The sequence below is a fragment of the Salvelinus alpinus genome, chromosome 30, assembly GCF_045679555.1.
Source record: "Salvelinus alpinus chromosome 30, SLU_Salpinus.1, whole genome shotgun sequence".
NCBI lineage: Eukaryota > Metazoa > Chordata > Actinopteri > Salmoniformes > Salmonidae > Salvelinus > Salvelinus alpinus.
Genome location: NC_092115.1, coordinates 16051981 through 16074415, shown reverse-complemented (window position 1 = coordinate 16074415; position 22435 = coordinate 16051981). Strand labels below are relative to the sequence as shown.

The 22435-nt window shown below is 41.8% G+C and overlaps 2 protein-coding genes across 3 annotated transcripts in view; both read right to left on the bottom strand.

The window, feature by feature from the left end:
* The window catches only part of LOC139560557 (SPRY domain-containing SOCS box protein 4-like), a 125812-nt gene extending 112545 nt beyond the window's left edge, over positions 1-13267 (bottom strand). The window contains exon 1 of one of the 2 annotated variants that reach the window (XM_071377437.1): positions 13073-13267. The gene's annotated coding sequence lies outside the window, so the exon portion shown is untranslated. The remainder of the gene's footprint in view (positions 1-13072) is intronic. The other variant, XM_071377434.1, reaches the window with a different exon arrangement.
* Positions 13268-17660: 4393 nt separating this feature from the next.
* Positions 17661-22435, bottom strand: part of LOC139560054 (solute carrier family 25 member 36-A-like) — a 33874-nt gene continuing 29099 nt past the window's right edge. The window contains exon 7 of the mRNA XM_071376547.1: positions 17661-22311. Within this exon, the coding sequence (XP_071232648.1) occupies positions 22118-22311 (194 nt within the window). The 3' untranslated portion in view covers positions 17661-22117. The remainder of the gene's footprint in view (positions 22312-22435) is intronic.

The window sequence follows — 22435 nt, the reverse complement described above, 5'->3', positions numbered from 1 at the left end:
TCTGGGCCTATTCCAGAGAAAGCAGTATATCATTCATTGGGCTCCCGAGTGGCGTAGCGGTCTTTGGCACTGCATCTCAGTACTAGAGATGACACTACAGACACTCTAGTTCAAATCAAGGCTGTATCACAACCGGCCGTGATTGGGAGTCCCATAGGGCGCGCCCAGCGCCGTCCGGGTTTGGCCGGTGTAGGCTGTCATTGTAAATAAGAAATTGCTCTTAACTGAGTTGCCTAGTTAAATAAAGGTCACACACACAAAAATGTATTTTGTTGGCATTTACATATGTCTCCATTACCAGTAAAACATAATCAAAACCTATTTTCTTTCCCACTTACTTGTTGTGTTGTTTCGTTGCTTATTTGTTTCATTCAAAACCAGGTTTTATATGGAACGCCGTTTGGATCTTTGCTTGTCAAAAAATATATAGGTCAAATAACACAGTTTGACGTGCCAAATAAGCTTGTTGACCAATCAGGACCTGAATCATTTAACGCGTTAATTAACAAAAACATAGCAAAACAACATCTGTTTCAGTAGCTATAGTTAGCTAGCTAACTATATAGCTAGGTGTCATCTAAAATAACCATAATTTATAAAAGACAGTTCTTATTTGTTTAATGGTGGTCGGACCCATCTATGTGAAGCTAGCCACAATAAGGATTAGCCACAAGTGGAATTTGCGGTTAGCCTTCAAAATAAAAGTATGGCATAATTCTACTATTTTTATTCATTTGCATCACTGTCAATTACATACTTATATTTTAAAGGGAACCCGCAAATTCCATTATTGTGCCTAATTCTTATTGTGGCTAGCTTCACAACACATAACCCGGTCTGGTCCAGGATCACTAGCCAGATTAAATAAAATTTTATTTGTCACATACACATGGTTAGCAGATGTTAATGCGAGTGTAGCGAAATGCTTGTGCTTCTAGTTCTGACCATGCAGTAATATCTAACAAGTAATCTAACCTAACAATTTCACAACAACTACCTTATACACGCAAGTGTAAAAGGAATGAATAAGAATATGTACATAAAAATATATGAATGAAGCTAGCTGGCTGCTTATAACGTTAACCCTGTTGCCCACCAAAGGCTAGCCATTTATTTTCTTTAACTGAAGTTCAATTTCAATAGGCGTACAACAAGTGGCAACCTAGCTAAGACTTACAAGGATTCCTAAATCATTAATAAGAATAATGAAAATTACTGCAGTTTCTACTGGTTATTGTTTTCATGGCTGGTTGTATTGGTGCTAGCTAGGTACCAAGCTATAGCTAGTTACCCCAGAAGTCGCAGTCGAACAAATTATGCTTTATTACCAACGCGGTATTGTAAACACATCGTTCGTGGCCGGTGTTTGCTGATATCTTTGTACAGCGCTAGTGTATCTTTTTTGACATGCAAAAGACCCAAACGGTGTTCCATAGTATGTATGTCATGAAGCTAATAGCAACGACGCTATTACTGTGTAACTCCGGTAGAGCAACATCTGAAAAATAGTGCACTTGGTAATGTGTACCGGTGCTCGACCAGTCGGCGAAAGCCAACATCACCCACGACAGAGAACAGTTGATTGTCAAGGGCAATGAATTCCATTATCTTGGCTTTAATGGATTTCGTCTTTGAGTTATCTTGCTGAAATGTTGTTACTCTTTCAAATGACTGCTCGATCCACACAGCAGACATTGTGGGCTAGGTTAGGAATGCTGTGTTGCACGTGTAGCGCAAAATTTTACGTGGCGTCATTACGTCATGTACCTACGTTATATAGGTATGCACATTAGCTTTGACATTGGTTTTGCATATCGGCGTTAAACTAGACATGGTGGCATTTTTAGCTAATTTTGTCCGATTCCGATATGTTAACTGATATATCGTGCATCCCTAATTGCAATGATTGAATAACATGTGTGTGTACATTTATTTTGCAATGCAAGGGAGAGAAGGGAGGGGACAGGCAGAACCATGCGCATATGTCTTGGTAATCTGCATGTCATAATGTCTTAATTGTCTTGCATGCCTCGCAAATTCCAACAAGTAGTCTAAAGTTTGCCTCATGCTCTAGTTTTATGAAAACCTTCCCCAGGCCTTCATAGCCTATCATCTAGTTAAGAAAATAATGGTTTTGTGATAACGGCACTGTGATTTTAATTATGTGGGGCGGACAAAGTTTTTCGGTTAGGGATTTTTCTTAACAATAAGGATCCCAACTTTGTTTAAACATTTTAACGTTTAAAAATTCATACCCCTAGCTCAAACCACACAGTTACACATGCCCACAGTTACACGCCACACAAGTCTTCCTCGTAAAGAGAATATTCAGTGCTAATTGGGATTACATAATACCTTGGAGTCCTCAGTCTTTTTTAACACGGTGCGAATACGCCCTACAGTGAGAGGAGAATGTGCGTTTATGTTGATCTCTTGAACATTATAGGCCCATTTCATCGAAAATTAAGATTATAGCCAAGATCGTCATCGTATCGAAATCAGGTCATTCTGTAAGATCAAGTCCATGGAGTGAGATGCCTTCAATGACAACGTCAGGGCGGAAATAGCGGTTAATTCTTTATCATTCACTTACAGACACAAGTCTACTGAATTTACTGCATTCTTACTGTGAACATTGCTTCTGCATCTCTTCCCTTCCCTCTCTGAAAAATCTTAAGACAGGGCTGCTGGTCCTAGACTAATCAAAAGCACTCTCCCATGACGGCTTCCACCCCGACATACACTTTAACAGGACGTCACAACACATCTGGTCTGCATGGGTGTTACGCAAGGTGTGTGTGTGTGTATACATACGTGCGTGGTAGACTAATGTAGGCTAACATATGGGAATATTATTAATGGGTTATTATCATCATCATCCCAACTATGAGACGTCTATATGCTGGTCCCCGTCTCATTCACTCTCCAGACAAACACCCTCCTCTGTCATCTCCTCATTGTCTAACAGTAGGGAGCAGATAGAACCAGCTGCTGCCCTAAACCAGGTGCATCATCCATTGTCTACTACTGACTGGTGGCAAGGTGTGTGTGTGTGTGTGTGTGTGTGTGCGCGCACGTCCACCCTCAATAAAAATTGCAGTCCAGCCACGAGTCTCCACCGTCATCTCTTCAGATCTAAATATTCATGACTATAAACACTTTCATGATACAGCCAGGGTTAAAGAGATGGACATTAGGATGAATACGGTACTGCTGGATCATGTGTCCTGTTAATCTCAAATCACACAGTGCTAAGAGATAACGTTAGCACGGTCATATGGTTTTACTGTCAAAGGCACCTGTATTTGGGGAGTTTCTCCAAATCTTCTCTGCAGATCCTTCAAGCTCTGTCAGGTTGGATGGGGAGCGTTGCTGCACAGCCATTTTCAGGTCTCTCCAGAGATGTTCGATCGGGTTCAAATCCGGGCTCTGGCTGGGCCACTCGAGGACATTCCGAGACTTGTCCCAAAGCCACTCGGCATTGTCTTGGCTGTGTGCTTAGGGTCGTTGACCTGTTGGAAGGTGAACCTTCGCTCCAGTCTGAGGTCCTGAGCGCTCTGGAGCAGGTTTTCATCAAGGATCTCTCTGTACTTTGCTCCTTTCATCTTTCCCCTCAATCCTGACTAGTCTCCCAGTCCCTGCCGCTGAAAAACATCGCCACAGCATGGTGCTGCTACTTCCATGCTTCACCGTAAGAATGGTGCCAGATTTCCTCCAGAAGTGACAATTGGCATTCAGGCCAAAATGTTCAATCTTGGTTTCACCAGACTAGAGAATCTTGTTTCTCATGGTCTGAGTCTTTAGGTGCCTTTTGCCAAACTCCAAGCGGGCTGTCACTACTGATGTCTGGCCACTCTACCATAAAGGCCTGATTGGAAGTTTCCTCCATCTCCACAGAGGAACTCTAAAGCTCTGTCAGAGTGATCATCAGGTTCTTGGTCTCCTCCCTGACCATGGCCCTTCTCCCCAATTGCTCAGTTTGGCCGGGTGGCCAGCTCTAGGAAGAGGCTTGGTGGTTCCGAACATCTTCCATTTAAGAATTATGGAGGTCACTGGGTTCTTGGACATATTTGGTACTCTTCCTCAGATCTGTTGCTCGACACAATCGTGTCTTGGAGCTCTATGGACAATTCCTTCGACCTCATGGCTTTGTTTTTGCTCTGACATGAACTGTCAACTGTGGGACATCATATAGACAGGTGTGTGCCGTTCCAAATCATGGCCCTCTACTCTTTTCTATTTTTACCAATGACCTGCCACTGGCATTAAACAAAGCATGCGTGTCCATGTATGCTGATGATTCAACCATATACGCATCAGCAACCACAGCTAATGAAGTCACTGAAACCCTTAACAAAGAGTTTCAGTCTGTTTTGAAATGGGTGGCCAGTGATAAACTGGTCCTGAACATCTCTAAAACTAAGAGAGTTGTATTTGGTACAAATCATTCCTTAAGTGCTAGACCTCAGCTGAATCTGGTAATGAATGGTGTGGCTGTTGAACAAGTTGAGGAGACTAAATTACTTGGTGTTACCTTAGATTGTAAACTGTCATGGTCAAAACATATAGATTTAATGGTTGCAAAGATGGGGAGGTCTAGCCGTAATAAAGAGATGACACCTGCCGCCCACGGAAACCCATTTCATGAAGCCTCCGACAAACAGTTATTGTGCTGACGTTGCTTCCAAGAGCAGTTTGGAACTTGGTAGTGAGTGTTGCAACTGAGTACAGCTGTGTACGCACTACGCGCTTCAGCACTCGGCATTCCGTTCTGTAAGCTTGTGTGGCCTACCACTTTGCGGTTGAGCCGTTGTTGCTCCTAGACGTTTCCACTTCACAATAACAGCACTTACAGTTGACAGGGGCAGCTCTAGCAGGGCAGAATGTTTACAAACTGACTTGTTGGAAAGGTGGCATCCTATGACGGTGCCACACTGAAAGTCACTGAGCTTTTCAGTATGGGCCATTCTACTGCCAATGTTTGTCTACGGAGATTGTATGGCTGTGTGCTCGATTTTATACACCTGTCAGCAACGGGTTTGGCCGAAATAGCCGAATCCACTCATTTGAAGGGGTGTCCACATACATCTGGTCATGTAGTATAGTCTTGCAGGCAGCCATGACTCTTTGTCATAGGTACAACATTTCATGCCAGGTGATTTTGTGCACTCAATCATTGTTCAACACTTAGTAAAGAGAGCGAAAGACAGAGAAACAGACAGAGACAGACGGAAAGAGAGAAAAAGAGCAAGAGAGTTGGTTTGAACACCTACAACGGCTGTGTGTTTGTGCGCCACTGAATATGAAAGCAACACCAGATAAGCATGAGTCTTCGAGGAGCAAAAATAAATAAAATACACCTGTTGACATCTTGACATACACTGTACATTCTGCCCTCCTGCTGTGCTAACATACAGCCCTGGTGGAAAAGCTATGCAAGTGTGTAAACTAAAACAACAAACTAGCTAGAACTGGTACCATCTTGCCAAGTCTCACATGAAAAGACAGTCTTCATCTCATGACTTCAGGGACCAAATCGGAAATACTGTAAGTCATTGTTCTGTCCCTGTCATGAAAATATATGTACTGTGTGTATATGCATTTTTATTTACTAACTAACTAATCAATTAAATTAATAAAATCTGGCAGGACCTTTATGCTAAATTTAAGCAGACACCTGAAAGATAAAATGATATAACAATGAAATTGTATAAATGATATAACATAGATATGCCCATGTTTATTGGGCTTCAGTCTTGTAATAGGAGGGATAGTAGGTGGTCCATTGGGCTATTAACTAAACCCCATCTGTTAACTGAACATCTCTCCTTAATACATTCTCATAACTTTAGCTGTGAGAGACAGAGAAAATAAGAGAGAGCACGAAAGAGGGAAGAAAATGCAAAAGAGAGATGACAAGACAAATGAATTAAGTAAAAAAGAGAATATATGCCACAGGGAAGTGAGTTGGATAGCATGAGAATGAGATGGAGGGGGAAATATCGTTGTGCACCGATATGGTGGCAAAGACAGAAGAGGGTGGATGGGAGGAAAGAACAAGAAAGAAAGTTGTGGTATGATAGATTGGCTGAGAGGAAGGACAGTGATGAAAACAAAGAGGGCGCTGCGGGGGTTGGGGCAGGGAGGGCGCTGCGGGGGATGGGGCAGGGAGGACGCTGCAGGGGTTGAAGACAGTAAATGAGGCAGACAGAATGAAAGAAGAAGAGAAAGAGAGAGAAAGACAGGAGAAAAAAAGTCAATCTCGGTCTGAGACATGCTCATTTGTTTAAAAACACCACAGAGAAAGTCAGACAGAGAGAATAAGAGATGGAAGAGAGAATGAGAGATGAAGGCACAGAAGAGAGAGAGAGAGCGCTGGTAAACAGACAGACTGTCCTGAGGTGCCTCTGGTCTCCCGTAGTGACTGGCTGGGCAGATCCAGCACACAGATAAATGACTCCATATCCCTCTTCATCCTCTTCTCTCCCTCTATCCATCCGTCATTCTTGCCGCTCCTCTCCAACACTCTTGACAAGGCATCAATCATCACCAACTATTATTTTTTTGTATCCTTATTTTACCAGGTAAGTTGACTGAGAACACATTCTCATTTACAGCAATGACCTGGGGAATAGTTACAGTGGAGAGGAGGAGGATGAATGAGCCAATTGGAAGCTGGGGATGATTAGGTGGCCATGATGGTATGAGGGCCCACTCAGGGCTTCAGACTAACATTTCCCACTGGTGGCGCTAAGTTTTTCAGTTTGTGGCACCAGCCCATGATTTGGTCACACCCAAAAAATATATATATAATCTGCTGTCACGCAATAGAAAATATGAGTATCATTCTCAGTGCTTTATTAAAAAGTATAATATACTGAGATGGTATTGAATAAATTTTTTTTTTTCATCATCTTATGTTGTGATTCAAAGTATTTTAATGTGCAACCTAATCCAGTGAATGTAATGCATTGTGGGTAGACAATTATGCTATTGTTGTTATATTTTACTGTTATAATAAGGCTACAGAATTATATATTTTTGGTTAAATAGAGATGAATTTGACTACATCTTTATGTGATCTAATATCATAGGCTAATTTATTTGGGGCTAATTCATCACCTGAGTTGGCCTAAGTGGAAACTCAAAACCCTAGATCACGAACTCCAAAAGATAATAGCCACTGCTAGTAGCCATGTACTAATAACCCTCTACAGACTAAGCCCTGACATTTGATACTACAGTGAAAATGGTTCACTTTTTTAAAGCAAGGTCCCTGAACTCTCGTGTATTTTCTGCACTATGCAATGATATGGTCAGTGACCATGTAAGACTTTTACAACATACAGAAGTGCGCTGGTTATCAAGGGCCAAAGTACTGACATATTTTGGGGAATTTAGAGACGAGCTTAAAAGTTATTGACTGGCCATAATTTCCACTTGTCTGACCGCTTGACTGATGACGAGTTTCTCACACGACTGGCCTAACTGGGTGATGTTTTTTCCTCGCCTGAATGATCTGAATCTAGGATTACAGCGACTCTCCGCAACTATATTCAATGTGCGGAATAAAATTGAAGCTATGCATAAGAGGTTGGAGCTCTTCTCTGTCTGCATTAACAAGGACAACACACAGGTCTTTCCAACATTGTATGATTTGTGTGCAAATTAACTCAAGCTTACGGACAATGTCAAATGTGATATAGCGAAGCACCTGAGTGAGTTGGGTGCACAATTATGCAGGTACTTTCCCAAACCGGATGACCCAAACAACTGGATTCGTTATCCCTTTCATGCCCTGTCTCCAGTCCACTTACAGATATCTGAACAAGAGTACCTCATCAAACTTGCAACAAGCGGTTCTGTGAAAATTTTATTTAAATCAGAAGCCACTGCCAGATTTCTGGATTGGGCTGCACTCAGAGTATCCTGCCTTGGCATATTGCACTGTTAAGACATTGATGCCCTTTGCAACCACGTACCTATGCGAGAGTAGATTCTTGGCTCTCACTAGCATGAAAACTAAATACAGGAACAGACTGCATGGGAAATGATTTAAGACTGAGACTCACTCCAATACAACATTGCAGAGTTATGTGCATCCTTTCAAGCACACCCTTCTCATTAGCCTGTGATGAGTTATTCACAATTTGATGAACAAATAAGGTTTTATATGTAAGATGGTTAAATAAAGAGCAAAATTATTGATTATTATTTGTGCCCTGGTCCTATAAGAGCTCTTTGTCACTTCCCACGAGCCGGGTTGTGACAAACTCACTAATTCTTATGTTTAATAAATGTATCGTATAGTGTGTGTGTGGCAGGCTTACAATGATGGCAAAAAACAACATTTGAGAGTGCGCTGACCCTGGTGCTAGAGGGGGTACGCAGCTGGAGGTTGAATGTTTGAAGGGGTACGGGACTATAAAAAGTTTGGGAACCACTGTACTAAGCTACAATGGCAAGAAAAAGTATGTGAACCCTTTGGAAATACCTGGATTTCTACATAAATTGGTCATAAAATTTGATAATCTAGTTCACAACAATAGACAAACACAGTCTGCTTAAACTAATAACACACAAACAAGTATACGTTTTCATGTCTTTATTGAACACAGTGTAAACATTCCCAGTGCAGGGTGGAAAAAGTATGTGAACCCTTGGATTTAATAACTGGTTGACCATGCAATAAGCTCAACCAAACATTTTCTGTAGTTGCGGATCAGACCTGCACAACGGTCAGGAGGAATTTGACCATTCCTCTTTACAAAACTTTCAGATGAGCAATATTCTTGGGATGTCTGGTGTGAACTGCTCTCTCAAGGTTATGCCACAGCATCTCAATCAGGTTGAGGTCAGGACTCTGACTGGGCCACTCCAGAAGGCATATTTTCTTATGTTGAAGCCATTCTGTTGTTGATTTACTTCTGTGTTTCGGGTCGTTGTCTGGTTGCGTCACCCAACTTCTGTTGAGCTTCAAATTGGCGGACTGATAGCCTAACATTCTCCTACAAAATGTTTTGATAAACTTGGGAATTCATTTCTCCGTCGATGATAGCAAGCTGTCCAGGCCCTGAGGCAGCCCCAAACCATGATGCTCCCTCCACCATATTTTACAGTTGGGATGAGGTTTTGATGTTGGTGTGCTGCACCTTTTTTCCTCCACACATAGTGTTGTGTGTTCCTTCCAAACAACTCAACTGTAGTTTCATCTGTCCACAGAATATTTTGCCAGTAGCGCTGTGGAACATCCAGGTGCACTTTAGCAAACTTCAGACGTGCAGCAATGTTTTTTTGACAGCAGTGGCTTCTTCCGTGGTGTCCTCCCATGAACACCATTCTTGTTTAGTGTTTTACGTATCATAGACTCGTCAACAGAGATGTTAGCATGTTTCAGAGATGTCTGTAAGTCTTTAGCTGACACTCTAGGATTCTTCTTAACCTCACTTAGCATTCTGTGCTATGCTCTTGCAGTCATCTTTGCAGGACGGCCACTCCTAGGGAGAGTAGCAACAGTGCTGAACTTTCTCCATTTATAGACAATTTGTCTTACTGTGTGTGGAGTGATGAACATCAAGGCTTATAGAGATACTTTTGTAACCCTTTCCAGCAAGTCAACAATTCTTAATCTTAGGTCTTCTGAGATCCCTTTATTCAAGGCATGGTTCACATCAGGCAATGCTTCTTGTGATTAATCTCGTCTCATTGATTGGACTCCAGGTTTGCTGACTACAATTAGCTTTTGGAGAAGTCATTAGCCTAGGGGTTCACATACTATTTCCAACTTACACTGTGAATATTTAAACGATGTATTCAATATAGACAAGAAAAATAAACTAATAACAAACAAATTATTGTAAGCACACCAATTCTCTATTGTTGTGAAGATGATGAAGATGAAGATCAGATCAAATTTGATGACCAATTTATGCAGAAATCCAGGTAATTCCAAAGGGCTCACATACTTTTTCTTGCCACTGTATATGGAATTGTTTTAAGAAGGTCATACCAAGGATCATTTAGAAATTTTTATTTTGAATTGTAAAGCCCCCCACCCCCCCCAAAATAAGTTGTCAGAGCGGCTGTACAAACTTCAGACAAGTCCCAATACGCTTGTTAGGGGTCATAGAGCAAAACTGAGTGTGACATCTTTCCATAGAGGGGTCATAATAGTTTGTAGGCAAAACCATTTGGACGCTGCAGACAATTTTGTGAGAAGACCGATTTTCTGGATGTCGCATGGTCTGACAAACACCGCTTTAGCTCTGTCACCTTTCACCGCAGATGCGGAAGTGCAACATCGGTGGATGGAGGGGATTAAGAGAACAACAAAAAAACATCTCTACCTTAAATATACAGATTTGTATGGGGATTGTATTATGCTAATTAGGGGGAGCGTGGGAGTGGACATCGACTCCAGGGTTTTTTAATCAAACAGTACATTTTATGTAAATTTCAATTGCAGTCTACCGTCAAATGAGGCTATGGACTCGCAATGACCAATGTCCATTTTGCAAAGCCATATCAAATATCTTGTTTATAAAGCACAGTGCTTTCGGAAAGTGTTCAGACCCCTTGACTTTCTCCACATTTTGTTACGTTACAGCCTTATAAAATCGATTAAATATTTTTTTTTACTCAAATCGACACCCCATAATGACAAAGTGAAAACAGGTTTTTAGAAATGTTTGCAAATGTATTAAAAATTAAAAAAACAGAAATACCTTATTTACATAAGTATTCAGACGCTTTATGATGAGACTCGAAATTGAGCTCAGGTGCATCCTGTTTCCACTGATCATCCTTGAGATGTTTCTACAACTTGATTGGAGTCCATCTGTGGTAAACTCAATTGATTGGATATGATTTGGAAAGGCACACACCTGTCTATATAATGTCCCACAGTTGACAGTGCATGTCAGAGCAAAAACCAAGCCATGAGGTCGAAGGAATTGTCCATAGAGCTCCAAGACAGGATTGTGTCGAGGCACAGATCTGGGGAAGAGTACAAAAAAATGTCTGCAAGTATTGAAGGTCCCCAAGAACACAGTGGCCTCCACCATTCTTAGATGGAAGAAGTTTGAGACTCTTCCTAGAGCTGGAAGCCCAGCCAAACTGAGCAATCGAGGGAGAAGGGCCTTGATCAGGGAGGTGACCAAAAACCCTATGGAAACTGACAGAGATCTAGAGTTCCTTTGTGGAGATGGGAGAAACTTCCAGAAGGACAACCATCTCTGCAGCACTCCACCAATCAGGTCGTTATGTTAGAGTGGCCAGACGGTAGCCACATGAGAGCCCGCTTGGAGTTTGCCAAAAGGCACCTAAGGATTCTCAGACCAAGAGAAACAAGATTCTCTGGTCTGATGAAACCAAGATTGAATCTTTGGCCTGAATGCCAAGTGTCACCTCTGGAGGAAATCTGGCACTATCCTTAAGGTGAAGCATGGTGGCAGCATCATGCTGTGAGGATGTTTTTCAGCGGCAGGAACTGGGAGACTAGTCAGGATCGAGGGAAAGATGAATGGAGCAAAGTACAGAGAGATCCTTGATGAAAACCTGCTTCAGAATGCACAGGACCTCAGGCTGTGGCGCCGGTTCAGCTTCCAACAGGACAACGACCCTAAGCACACAGCCATGACAACACAGGAGTGGCTTCGAGACAAGTGTCCGAATGTCCTCGATTGGCCCAGCCAGAGCCCGGACTTGAACCCGATCGCACATTTCTGGAGAGACCTGAAAATAGCTGTGCAGCGACGCTCCCCATCCAACCTGACAAAGCTTGAGAGGATCTGCAGAGAATAATGGGAGAAACTCTCCAAATTCAGGTGTGCCAAGCTTGTAGAGTTATACCCAAGAAGACTCGAGGCTGTAATCGCTGCCAAAGATTTCAAGAAAGTACTGAGTAAAAGGTCTGAATACTTATGTAAATGTAATATTTCAGTTTATTTCAAACAAATTGGCAAAAATGTCTAAATCTGTTTTTGCTGTCATTATGGGGTATTGTATGTAGATTGAGGGGAAGAATTTTAAAAAAAATCAATTTTAGAATAAGGCTGTAACATAAAATGTGGAAAAAGTCAAGGGGTCTGAACACTTTCCAAATGCACTGTAGTTGCTATTGAGCTGAGAATTGAGAATTAAAGCTGACCCTCCTCTACCCAAGCATGACAAGAGGCTAACCAGAGTGTTTTCCCCACAATTGGATTTTAAAATGTTATACAATCAGAACTCATTGTTATATAATCAGAAAGGGGAGAGTGGCTCACTCAACACAGCAGCAGGCCCCAGCAAAACAGGTAACATTATCCTACAGGGGAAGGCAGGCAGACCCTTTCATTACATTAATCATGAGGATAATATACTTTACCGTTTGACCAAATCGTGGCTTTAGCCTCCTATAAAAATAGAGGATGTTCAGTGCACCGAGGCGACCAATACATTTTAAAACTTGCACAGCCAAGTCAAAGGGTTGCAAAATGCTGGCCGCCCACCATACACACACACTTAGTCAAATTAAAGTAGTGTACATGTTGCACCTGGTCCCCTCCCTGTGGACCCCCCCAGTACCCAGCTGTTCCGTGCCTAAACCCTCCCTGGCCAATGACTGCCTGGCAGCCAGCTGTGCCAGCCTCTGAACCCAAACCGGGGCAGAGGACTTTGACAATTACCAATTCCACGTAACAGAGTGATGCTGAGAGTCTTGATTGTTTTACTTGTCAAACAAAAACCAGTCATTGCAAAGTTAAACAAACCATATCTTTATGCACAAGGACTACTTGTAACAATGTCCACTGAAATACAGTGAAGATGCAAAGTTTGGTCACAGAATTACGTTTTTTGCTGTTTATGCAGTCAATCTGTTAAAATGTCGGAATTTATCGCTGAAGCCTAGACGCTCGCGCTTCCTATGTTGAAGCTATGTAAACATTGGAACGACACTCACCGCCGAGAAGTCAACTTCAAATCGACAATTATGTAGAATGTCAACGCCACAGGAAACTCGCAAAGTTGTTAAGCATTCAAAAAAAAAACGGTTGATATGAATACAATTTTAACAAACGTAGCAACTCACCGTCTTCGTTTCTTTGTTACTTCAGTCGATGCATTGTGAATATCCATTCACTTCGTCTAGAACGCTTCAATGAGGTAGGTTATCGACCACAACACACAAGTCAAGAGTGACGCCATTGGCTAGGATATTTGTAAGTCCTAGTGTCTGCCCTTTTCACGCTTCAATGGGCGTTTCTAAACCGGTAGTTTTGGTTCCTGGATGCTGATTCATTGGCTGAAACAGCATTTTAGCCATGTGTATCAAGCAATTTACCACGGGTATAACGCAAAAATACTTGTTTACTGTTGTATTTATGTTTAACTAGTTTATAATGGTAATAAGGCACCTCGAGGTTTGTGGTATATAGCCAATATAGGCTACCACGGCTAACGCCTTGATCACACCGACAGCTTTTTGCATTTTGGTACACCATAAGTACATTAATTTCCAATGGAAAGCTGCATTTGCCCTACAGTGTTGCGTTGCACTGCTTTCTGTTCTGTGTGGAACATACCTAGGACAGTTTGAAAGAAATGGTAGCAGAAGGTGAATGTTGAACTTTGTTGTACACATATCCAGATGATGCTGCATACCATTTTGCTCAAATACACTATCGGTGTGATCAAGGCGTAATGGCTTTATCTATGCACCCAAAGCAGAGAACGACTCAATCACACCGACAGCATCATTGCATTTTGGTACACCAGAAGTAAATTCATTTCCAATGCAACGCTGCATTTGCCTTGCAGCATTACGTAGCAGAGTCAGTGGCAGTGCATTCTGTGTGGTGCATACGTTGTATTTACGTTGTATTTATTGAATGTATGCATGAAATTGTATGTGTAGACAGCTTGACAGAAATAGTTGCAGAAGGTGACTCCTCGATCACACCTACAGCATCATTGGAAAAATGGTATGCAGCATCATCTGGATATGTGTGCAACAAAAATTAAACATTGACCTTCTGCTACCATTTCTGTCAAGCCGTCTACACATACAATTGAATGCATACATTTGATAAATCCAACATATGCATGACACAGAATGCACTGCAACTAACCGTGCAAGGCAAACGCAGCGTTCCATTGGAAGTGAATGTACTTCTGGTGTACCAAAATGCATTGACGCTGTCGGGGTCATCGAGGCGTGAATGTTGAACTTTTGTTGGACACATATCCGTACCATTTTGTGCAAAAACACTGTAGGTGTGATTGAGGTGTTAAAGAACAGCCCTTAGCCATGGTATATTTAATGCTGCATTCATAACCAAGTGAGAGGTGGTAATTAAAGGTTGTGAAGATGTAAATAGGTCTTTGGTGCATTCATGTTTTGAACTGGGAAATACCATCAAACATGGATGTCAAACATGAAGGTCATTTAAGGCTTGTGATTGTAAACTCAGCAAAAAAAGAAATGTCCCTTTTTCAAGAACCTGTCTTTCAAAGATAATTCATAAAAATCCAAATAACTTCACAGATCTTAATTGTAAAGGGTTTAAACACTGTTTCCCATGCTTGTTCAATGAACCATAAAAAATTAATGAACATGCACCTGTGGAACGGCCGTTAAGACACTAACAGCTTACAGACGGTAGGCAATTAAGGTCACAGTTATGAAAGCTTAGGACACTAAAGAGGTCTTTCTACTGACTCTGAAAAACACCAAAAGAAAGATGCCCAGGGTCCCTGCTCATCTGCGTGAACGTGCCTTAGGCATACTGCAAGGAGGCATGAGGACTGCAGATGTGGCCAGGGCAATAAATTGCAATGTCCATACTGTGAGACGCCGAAGACAGCGCTACTGGGAGACAGGACGGACTGCTGATCGTCCTCGCAGTGGCAGACCACGTGTAACAACACCTGCACAGGATCGGTACATCCGAACATCACACCTGCGGGAAATGTACAGGATGGCAACAACAACTGCCCGAGTTACATCAGGAATGCACAAACCCTCCATCAGTGCTCAGACTGTCCGTAATAGGCTGAGAGAGGCTGGACTGAGGGCTTGTAGGCCTGTTGTAAGGCAGGTCCTCACCAGACATCACCGGCAACAACGTCGCCTATGGGCACAAACCCACCGTCGCTGGACCAGACAGGACTGGCAAAAAGTGCTCTTCACTGACGAGTTGCGGTTTTGTCTCACCAGGGGAGATGGTTGGATTCGCGTTTATTGTCGAAGGAATGAGCGTTACACCGAGGCCTGTACTCTGGAGCGGGATCGATTTGGAGGTGGAGGGTCCATCATGGTCTGGGGCGGTGTGTCACAGCATCATCGGACCGAGCTTGTTGTCATTGCAGGCAATCTCAACGCTGTGCGTTACAGGGAAGACATCATCCTCCCTCATGTGGTACCCTTCCTGCAGGCTCATCCTGACATGACCCTCCAGCATGACAATGCCACCAGCCATACTGCTCGGTCTGTGCGTGATTTCCTGCAAGACAGTAATGTCAGTGTTCTGCCATGGCCAGCGAAGAGCCCGGATCTCAATCCCATTGAGTACGTCTGGGACCTGTTGGATCGGAGGGTGAGGGCTAGGGCCATTCCCCCAAGAAATGTCCGGGAACTTGCAGGTGCCTTGGTGGAAGAGTGGGGTAACATCTCACAGCAAGAACTGGCAAATCTGGTGCAGTCCATGAGGAGGAGATGCACTGCAGTACTTAATGCAGCTGGTGGCCACACCAGATACTGACTGTCACTTTTGATTTTGACCCCCCCCTTTGTCTTTGTTCAGGGACACATTTTTCCATTTCTGTTAGTCACATGTCTGTGGAACTTGTTCAGTTTATGTCTCAGTTGTTGAATCTTGTAATGTTCATACAAATATTTACACATGTTAAGTTTGCTGAAAAAAACTCAAAAGAAAGATGAACAGAATAAATGTTTTATAAACAATTTGTATTTAGTTATTACAATAAACAATCATTTCTGAAGATGCCGCCTTGCCATCTTTTTTGTTGACAATGACATCAGAGTTGCAAGTGGGGAACTGAGCACAGGGATGAGAGACGAGTTTCCCAGTTGGAAGGCCGTTCAACTGGATTTTTCCCAGTCGTATGCGGTAAATTCCAGCTTTCCACTTGGTTATAAATATGAACACAGCTTAAGGCCCGAGGGGGTGTGGGATATTAAAGCAATAAGGCCCGAGGGGGTGTGGTATATGGCCAATATACCACGGCTAAGGGCTGTTCTTAGCACGATGCAATGCGGAGTGCCTGGATACAGCCCTTAGCCATGGTATATTGGCCATATGTCACAAACCTCTGAGGTGCTTTATTGCTATTATAAACAGGTTACCAATGTAATTACAACAGTAAAAATAAATGTTTTGTCATACCCGTTGTATATGGTCTGATATACCACGGCTGTCAACCAATCAGTATTCAGGGCTCGAACCACCCAGTTTATAATTAAGCAATAAGGCACGAGGGGGTGTGGTATATGGCCAATATACCATGGCTAAGGGCTGTTCTTTTGAACGACGCAACTCGGAGTGCCTGGATACAGCCCTTAGCCATGGTATATTGGCCATATACCACAAACCCCCCGATGTGCCTTATTGCTATTATAAACTGGTTACCAATGTAATTAGAGCAGTAAAAATACATGTTTTGTCATACCCGTGGTATACGGTCTGATAACCACGGCTGTCAGCCAATCAGCATTCAGGGCTCGAACCACCCAGTTTATAATAGACAATATACCATGTGTATGACAAAACATTTATTTTTTTGCTCTAAATACATTGGTAACCAGTTTATAATAGCAATAAGTCACCCTGGGGGTTTGTGGTATATGGCCAATATACCACGGCAAAGGGCTGTATCCAAGCATACACCACACCCACTCAGGCCTGATTAATTATACAATCCGACTGTAGATTTTTTTTGTTGTATAGAAAATAGGTAGGCTACTCAATGTTTGATGGGATTTTATGCAATAGAATTTCCACATACCATCAACTCTAATGACAAAGGCTATGGAATCGCTTTCTATTAACCTACCTCGTGAGGTAAGATTGGTGAAAGCGTCCATGTTAGAGCCTCTGTAACTGTCATGTTTATTATAATGCTACCTACGTATACATTTAACCCACGACGTTGCAAGGTAATTACTGACTGTTATTACTCCGATTTATTGTTGGCTACATGGTCTACTACCCAAGTTACTTATGGTCACAATTGTGAGTGCTTAAATATTCTGGCAAAGACCAAAAACAGGAAATCGATGCCTTTATATTGTTTTGAGGAGCAGGGCGACTAAGATCGTAGCTCGACTAATCAATAGAATTTCAGGACCTCTTATGTTGTTTGGATGACACTTCCCATCGGTCAGGTTGGAAACTTACCTCCTTGCATCTAGTTATGGCGACAGAGCGCCACTGGAGTTTATGGTTTAGTGGGATGTATGCAGTACTGTCGCGTTGGCTTTGCCTTTGCTGACACCTTGTGGTAAAATGTCCAACAGTGTAAAACAGGCTCAGCATAAAATGGCCTACACAACAGCGGTCAAGAAAGTCCATAGTAAAATTGCCTGAACAAACATGGCCTTTGCTTTGCTTCTAGGCCATTTATTTATATATATATTTTAAAAATTAACAAGCAAGCAATTTGAGTTACAATTGGGTTTTTATTGACTTTTGTACAAAAATGAGGGATGATGATACATAGGCAGCAAAGAAAAGACCACGTTAACCAACAACAAAAAACAGGGGGTGAAATCAAATGGCATTTCAGATACTGGCTGATGGAAGAGTCAAAACAAAACATTTGAAATAAATGATTCACTAGTAATCCATTTTTCTATTTACACATTTTGAAAGATTTGACCTCAAGTTACCGTATTTCTCCTTTAAATATTGAGTCAAGTGTCTGAAAAAAATATGTTTCAGGCAAAAACATGGATACGACAAATCGCTTGGAACCGTCATCCAACTCAGAAACTTGGGCCTCTTCCCAGAGCTCCGACTTTCCTACCTGAAGATTACCGATTACATCATGATTACATTTTTCCCCGAGATCCCAGTTGTCTTTGTATACACCATCACCCAAGACTGTGGGGAAAGACCGCAGATCTGCTGGCCTGTAATAGTGTGTTCTGTTTCCAATACAACAGAGTATTGAATTGAAAGCAGAACAGGACAGTCATTTATATGCAAGTCTATGCTCTACAACCAAATACATCACAGTTGATTGTTCATGGAACAGTTGTTGGTTGGTTTGTTTGTGAAAATGATATTCCTTTGTACACTAGTTATTCAAGTCAGTATGACTATCAGGGCACTGACAGTAACGATAACAGCTACGCTGTAGTCTGTGGGAAAAGGACTCCAGTATGTTCATTCACATTGCGGTTTTACAGTATTTCAGTGGAAAGGAAATTACTTGAAATTGGCATGAGAAAATGAGCAACTATTGTAGATAAAGACACTGTGGTTCAAAGCTTCCATGTACAGAAGGATATTTACATCCATCTAAATGATACGCATCATAATCTCATGTAGCCTCTGCACTGCCGAAAAGTATTTAAAATCAGGAATCCAGAATCAGTTTTAAACTACTTCAGGGCAACTTGAATGACAAAACAATATTGTCATATTGACACTACAATAATATAAATATTCAGTAAGATTGAGCTCCATCTGTCTTATTTTTTTATTTATTGAAATGCCAGATTGAGAATTTGGAACAAAGGCACTTAACCCTCATTGCTCCTGTAAAATCGCTCTGGATAAGAGTGTCTACTAAATTACTATGTTAAGAGCTGATAGGATGTAGTAGCCGTCTACACACTTAGATAGAGGTTACTATGGATAGCAAACAGGATAAAAAATATATATATTTTAAAGTAATTTACACCAAATCCAATTATTTTATGAATGCCATAAAATTAAAGACCATCTTTCAGCATCAAGCCTTATATGATGTAAAATTAAATACAATATTATAATATACAACTTTAACAAAATAAAAATAACACACCATGTTGCAACAGGTTCAAACATCTTAACAGTAGTACACAAACAGTTAAACAAATCATTTGCAACTGAACTGCAGTATAATAATACTTGGATCTAAGCAAAATATACACAATAGTTGATATGCATATACATGTACTATATAAACACACAAATAAATCCTTTGCAAGATTAAGTACTCAACTGTACAATATCTGCAAATGGGAACTGTTGAGCAAAATACAGTTTTTGCATATACAGTAACACTATTCTTATAATACAAGATTAAAATGTCCCACACACACAAGAATGTTAAGCACAAGTCCCAAAAGGTCATAAATGTTGAGTTGGAAGCCACTGGTAAGGCAGGGCTCGGGCGTAGGAGCTGGGATGGACCACTAATGTACAGTAGCTCGGCCTTGCTCCTAACCTTAGTGATCTACACTGAACAAAAATATAACATGTAAAGTGTTGGTCCCATGTTTCATTAGCTGAAATAAAAGATTCCAGAAATTTCCCATACAGAAAAAGCTTATTTCTCTAAAATGTTGTGCACAAATTTGTTTACATCCCTGTTAATGAGCATTTCTCCTTTGCCAAGAGAATCTATCCACCTGACAGGTGTGGCATATCAAGAAGCTGATTAAACTGCATGATCATTACACAGGTGCACCTTTTGCTGGGGACAATAAAAGGCCACTGTAAAATGTGCCGTTTTGTCAAACACAATGCCACAGATGTCGCAGATTTTGAGGGCGTGTGCAATTGGCATGTTGACTGCAGGAATGTCCACATGTTGTCAGATAATTGAATGTTATTTTCTCTACCATAAGCCACCTCCGTCATTTTAGAGAATTTAGCAGCATGTCCAACCAGCCACACAACTGCAGACTACGTGTATGGCGTCGTGTGGGCAAGCGGTTTGCTGATGTCAACGAACACAATTGCATTTGATCAATGGACATTTGAATGCACAGAAATACTGTGACAAGATCCTGAGGCCCATTGCGAGGACCACTTCTTTTAATAAGGTGTCTGTGACCAACAGATGCATATCTGTATTTCCCGTCATGTGAAATCCATAGATTAGGGCCTAATTCATTTATTTCAATTGACTGATTTGCTTATATGAACTGTAACTCAGTAAAATCTTTGAAATTGTCTCATGTTGCATTTATATTTTTGTTCAGTATACATGATTCACTTTTAGTGGAGGGAACTCTACCAGATATCAGGGATGTTCGCTCTCACCTCACACGCACACACACACACACAAAAATACACAAACGGAGTCAAATGCACATCGACACACACACATACACTTTCTCTCGCACACACTTATGGTCACAGTCCGAGTCTTGCGAACACACAGGTTGGGAGTAGTGTTGAAATAACATTGACACAACCTGGCTTCAACACTTAACTTATCAAGTAGCGGCATCACACCGGTAGATAGATCTCTAACCTGCTAAATGGTGGTACCCTTCTAGGGCAGTGAAGTCTAGTTCATTCATGAGACAACTAGGTCCTTCACAATGACTAGTATCAGAGAAACAATACCATTATACAAAAACACTGAAATGATAGTCAGCTTTCAATACAAATAAACCACTGGTTAAGTGTGAGGCATGTGTTGTGATCGGCGATCACTAGTCTTGTGCAGCAGTGCACCATATGCATTGCTTCAGACTATAACGGGAAACTCTGACCTTCAGGGGAATGCTTGAAGCCAAACGCATTGTAGTGCATGTATGGTTTGCTTGCTATTCTCTTTTGATATACAGGTAACTGCCAAAATAAAGAAAACACTTGCGTAAATGAGGGACACAAAGTAAATTGAAAGCAGGTGCATCCACACAGGTGTGGATCTAGAGTTAATTAAGCAATTAACATCCCATCATGCTTAGGGTCATGTATAAAAATGTCCAGTTTTTTCTCAGGGACTTTAAAAGGAGGGGTTTCATAGGAAAATAGAGGGGTTAGTCACCAGATCTCAACCTGATTGAAGACTTATTGGAGATTCTGGAGCGACGCCCAACACCATTTTCCACCACTATCAACAAAACACCAAATGATGGAATTTCTCATGAAAGAATGGTGTGGCATCCCTCCAATAGAGTTCCAGACACTTGTTGAACCTATGCCAAAGCGCATTGAAGCTGTTTGGTTGCTTGTAGTGGCCCAACGCTATGTTGGCGTTTACTTTGTTACATGGTTCTAACGGCCCAGTGCAGTCAAAAACATGATTTTACTGTGTTTTATACACATTTACACACTATGGAGGTTGGAATTATATTGTGAAGTTGTAAAAATTATGATAATGCCCTTTTAGTGTAAGAGCTGTTTGAAGAGACCTGAAATTTCAGCCCGTTTTGGTGGGATGGAGCTTTGAAATCAGTTAATAGACCAATAAGAAAGAGTTCCAAACCTCTCTTCCAATAGCAGCTAGTTTTCCCCTCCCTACTCAAACAGTCCTAGTAAAATTCTTGCTTGAGAAATTGATCTGGGAAAAAAATCTGTTGAAAATAAAGACACCCACCCACCAAACTTGGGTTCAAGTTACTGAAACAGAGCATGCAAAGCTTGTTTCAAATATTAGCTTACATGCTAAATCCTAGTGGAAAAGTTTAATCAAATGCATCTACTGGAGAATTTTATGTAATGTTCAGTGTTGTTATGACACCAGTTTTTGATCGATTGTTTTCAAGCATTCCCTTTCAGACTGTCATTTCCGATACAGGCTAAAGCAGATTGGTTTCATTCTACAAAGACACGGCGACAAACTTAAAACTCTTTAAAGGCCACAACATGATATCCGTCTTTCCTTCAGAGACATCTCCTGTTTGACATGCTCTATAAAAGACTGACCCAACTGTTTCTCTCTGTCCCTCTTTCCTCCTCCCACCCCATCCTTTCTCTGTCCCCAGACCATAGAGCCCCCTTGAGGGTCAGCCTGTAGGCTTAGGGGGTGGGGTTGTTGGTTTGGGAGTAGGGGGGGGCTCCTGTTCTTTCTTCTTGGTTCTGGTCCATATCAGTGTTCCTTTGGTCTCCATCTTAAATATGCCCAACCAAGTCAGTCACTTCCTACTTTCTCTCCAGACAGGGAGGGGCTAGCGTTGTAGCAGGTAGACCACCATCTCGTAGGTGGACATCATGATGGCGGTGTTGGGGATCTGGCGGACCAGATGGGTGGTGAGACCACGGTACAGGGCGCGGTAGCCCTCCTCCTTAGGTACTGTCAGTAATGTCTGGAAGAAGGAGCGGTACTTGCTGCCCTCCTCTCGTAGCCGGGTGCGGATCACCTCTACAAAGGGAAGAGAGAAGAGGAGAGAAAAGGGGGAGGACAGGAGAGAGGGGGGAGAGGAGAGAAAAGGGGGGGGGGGAAGAGAATAGACTGATTGACTTATTAACCCTGATTCAGTTTAAAA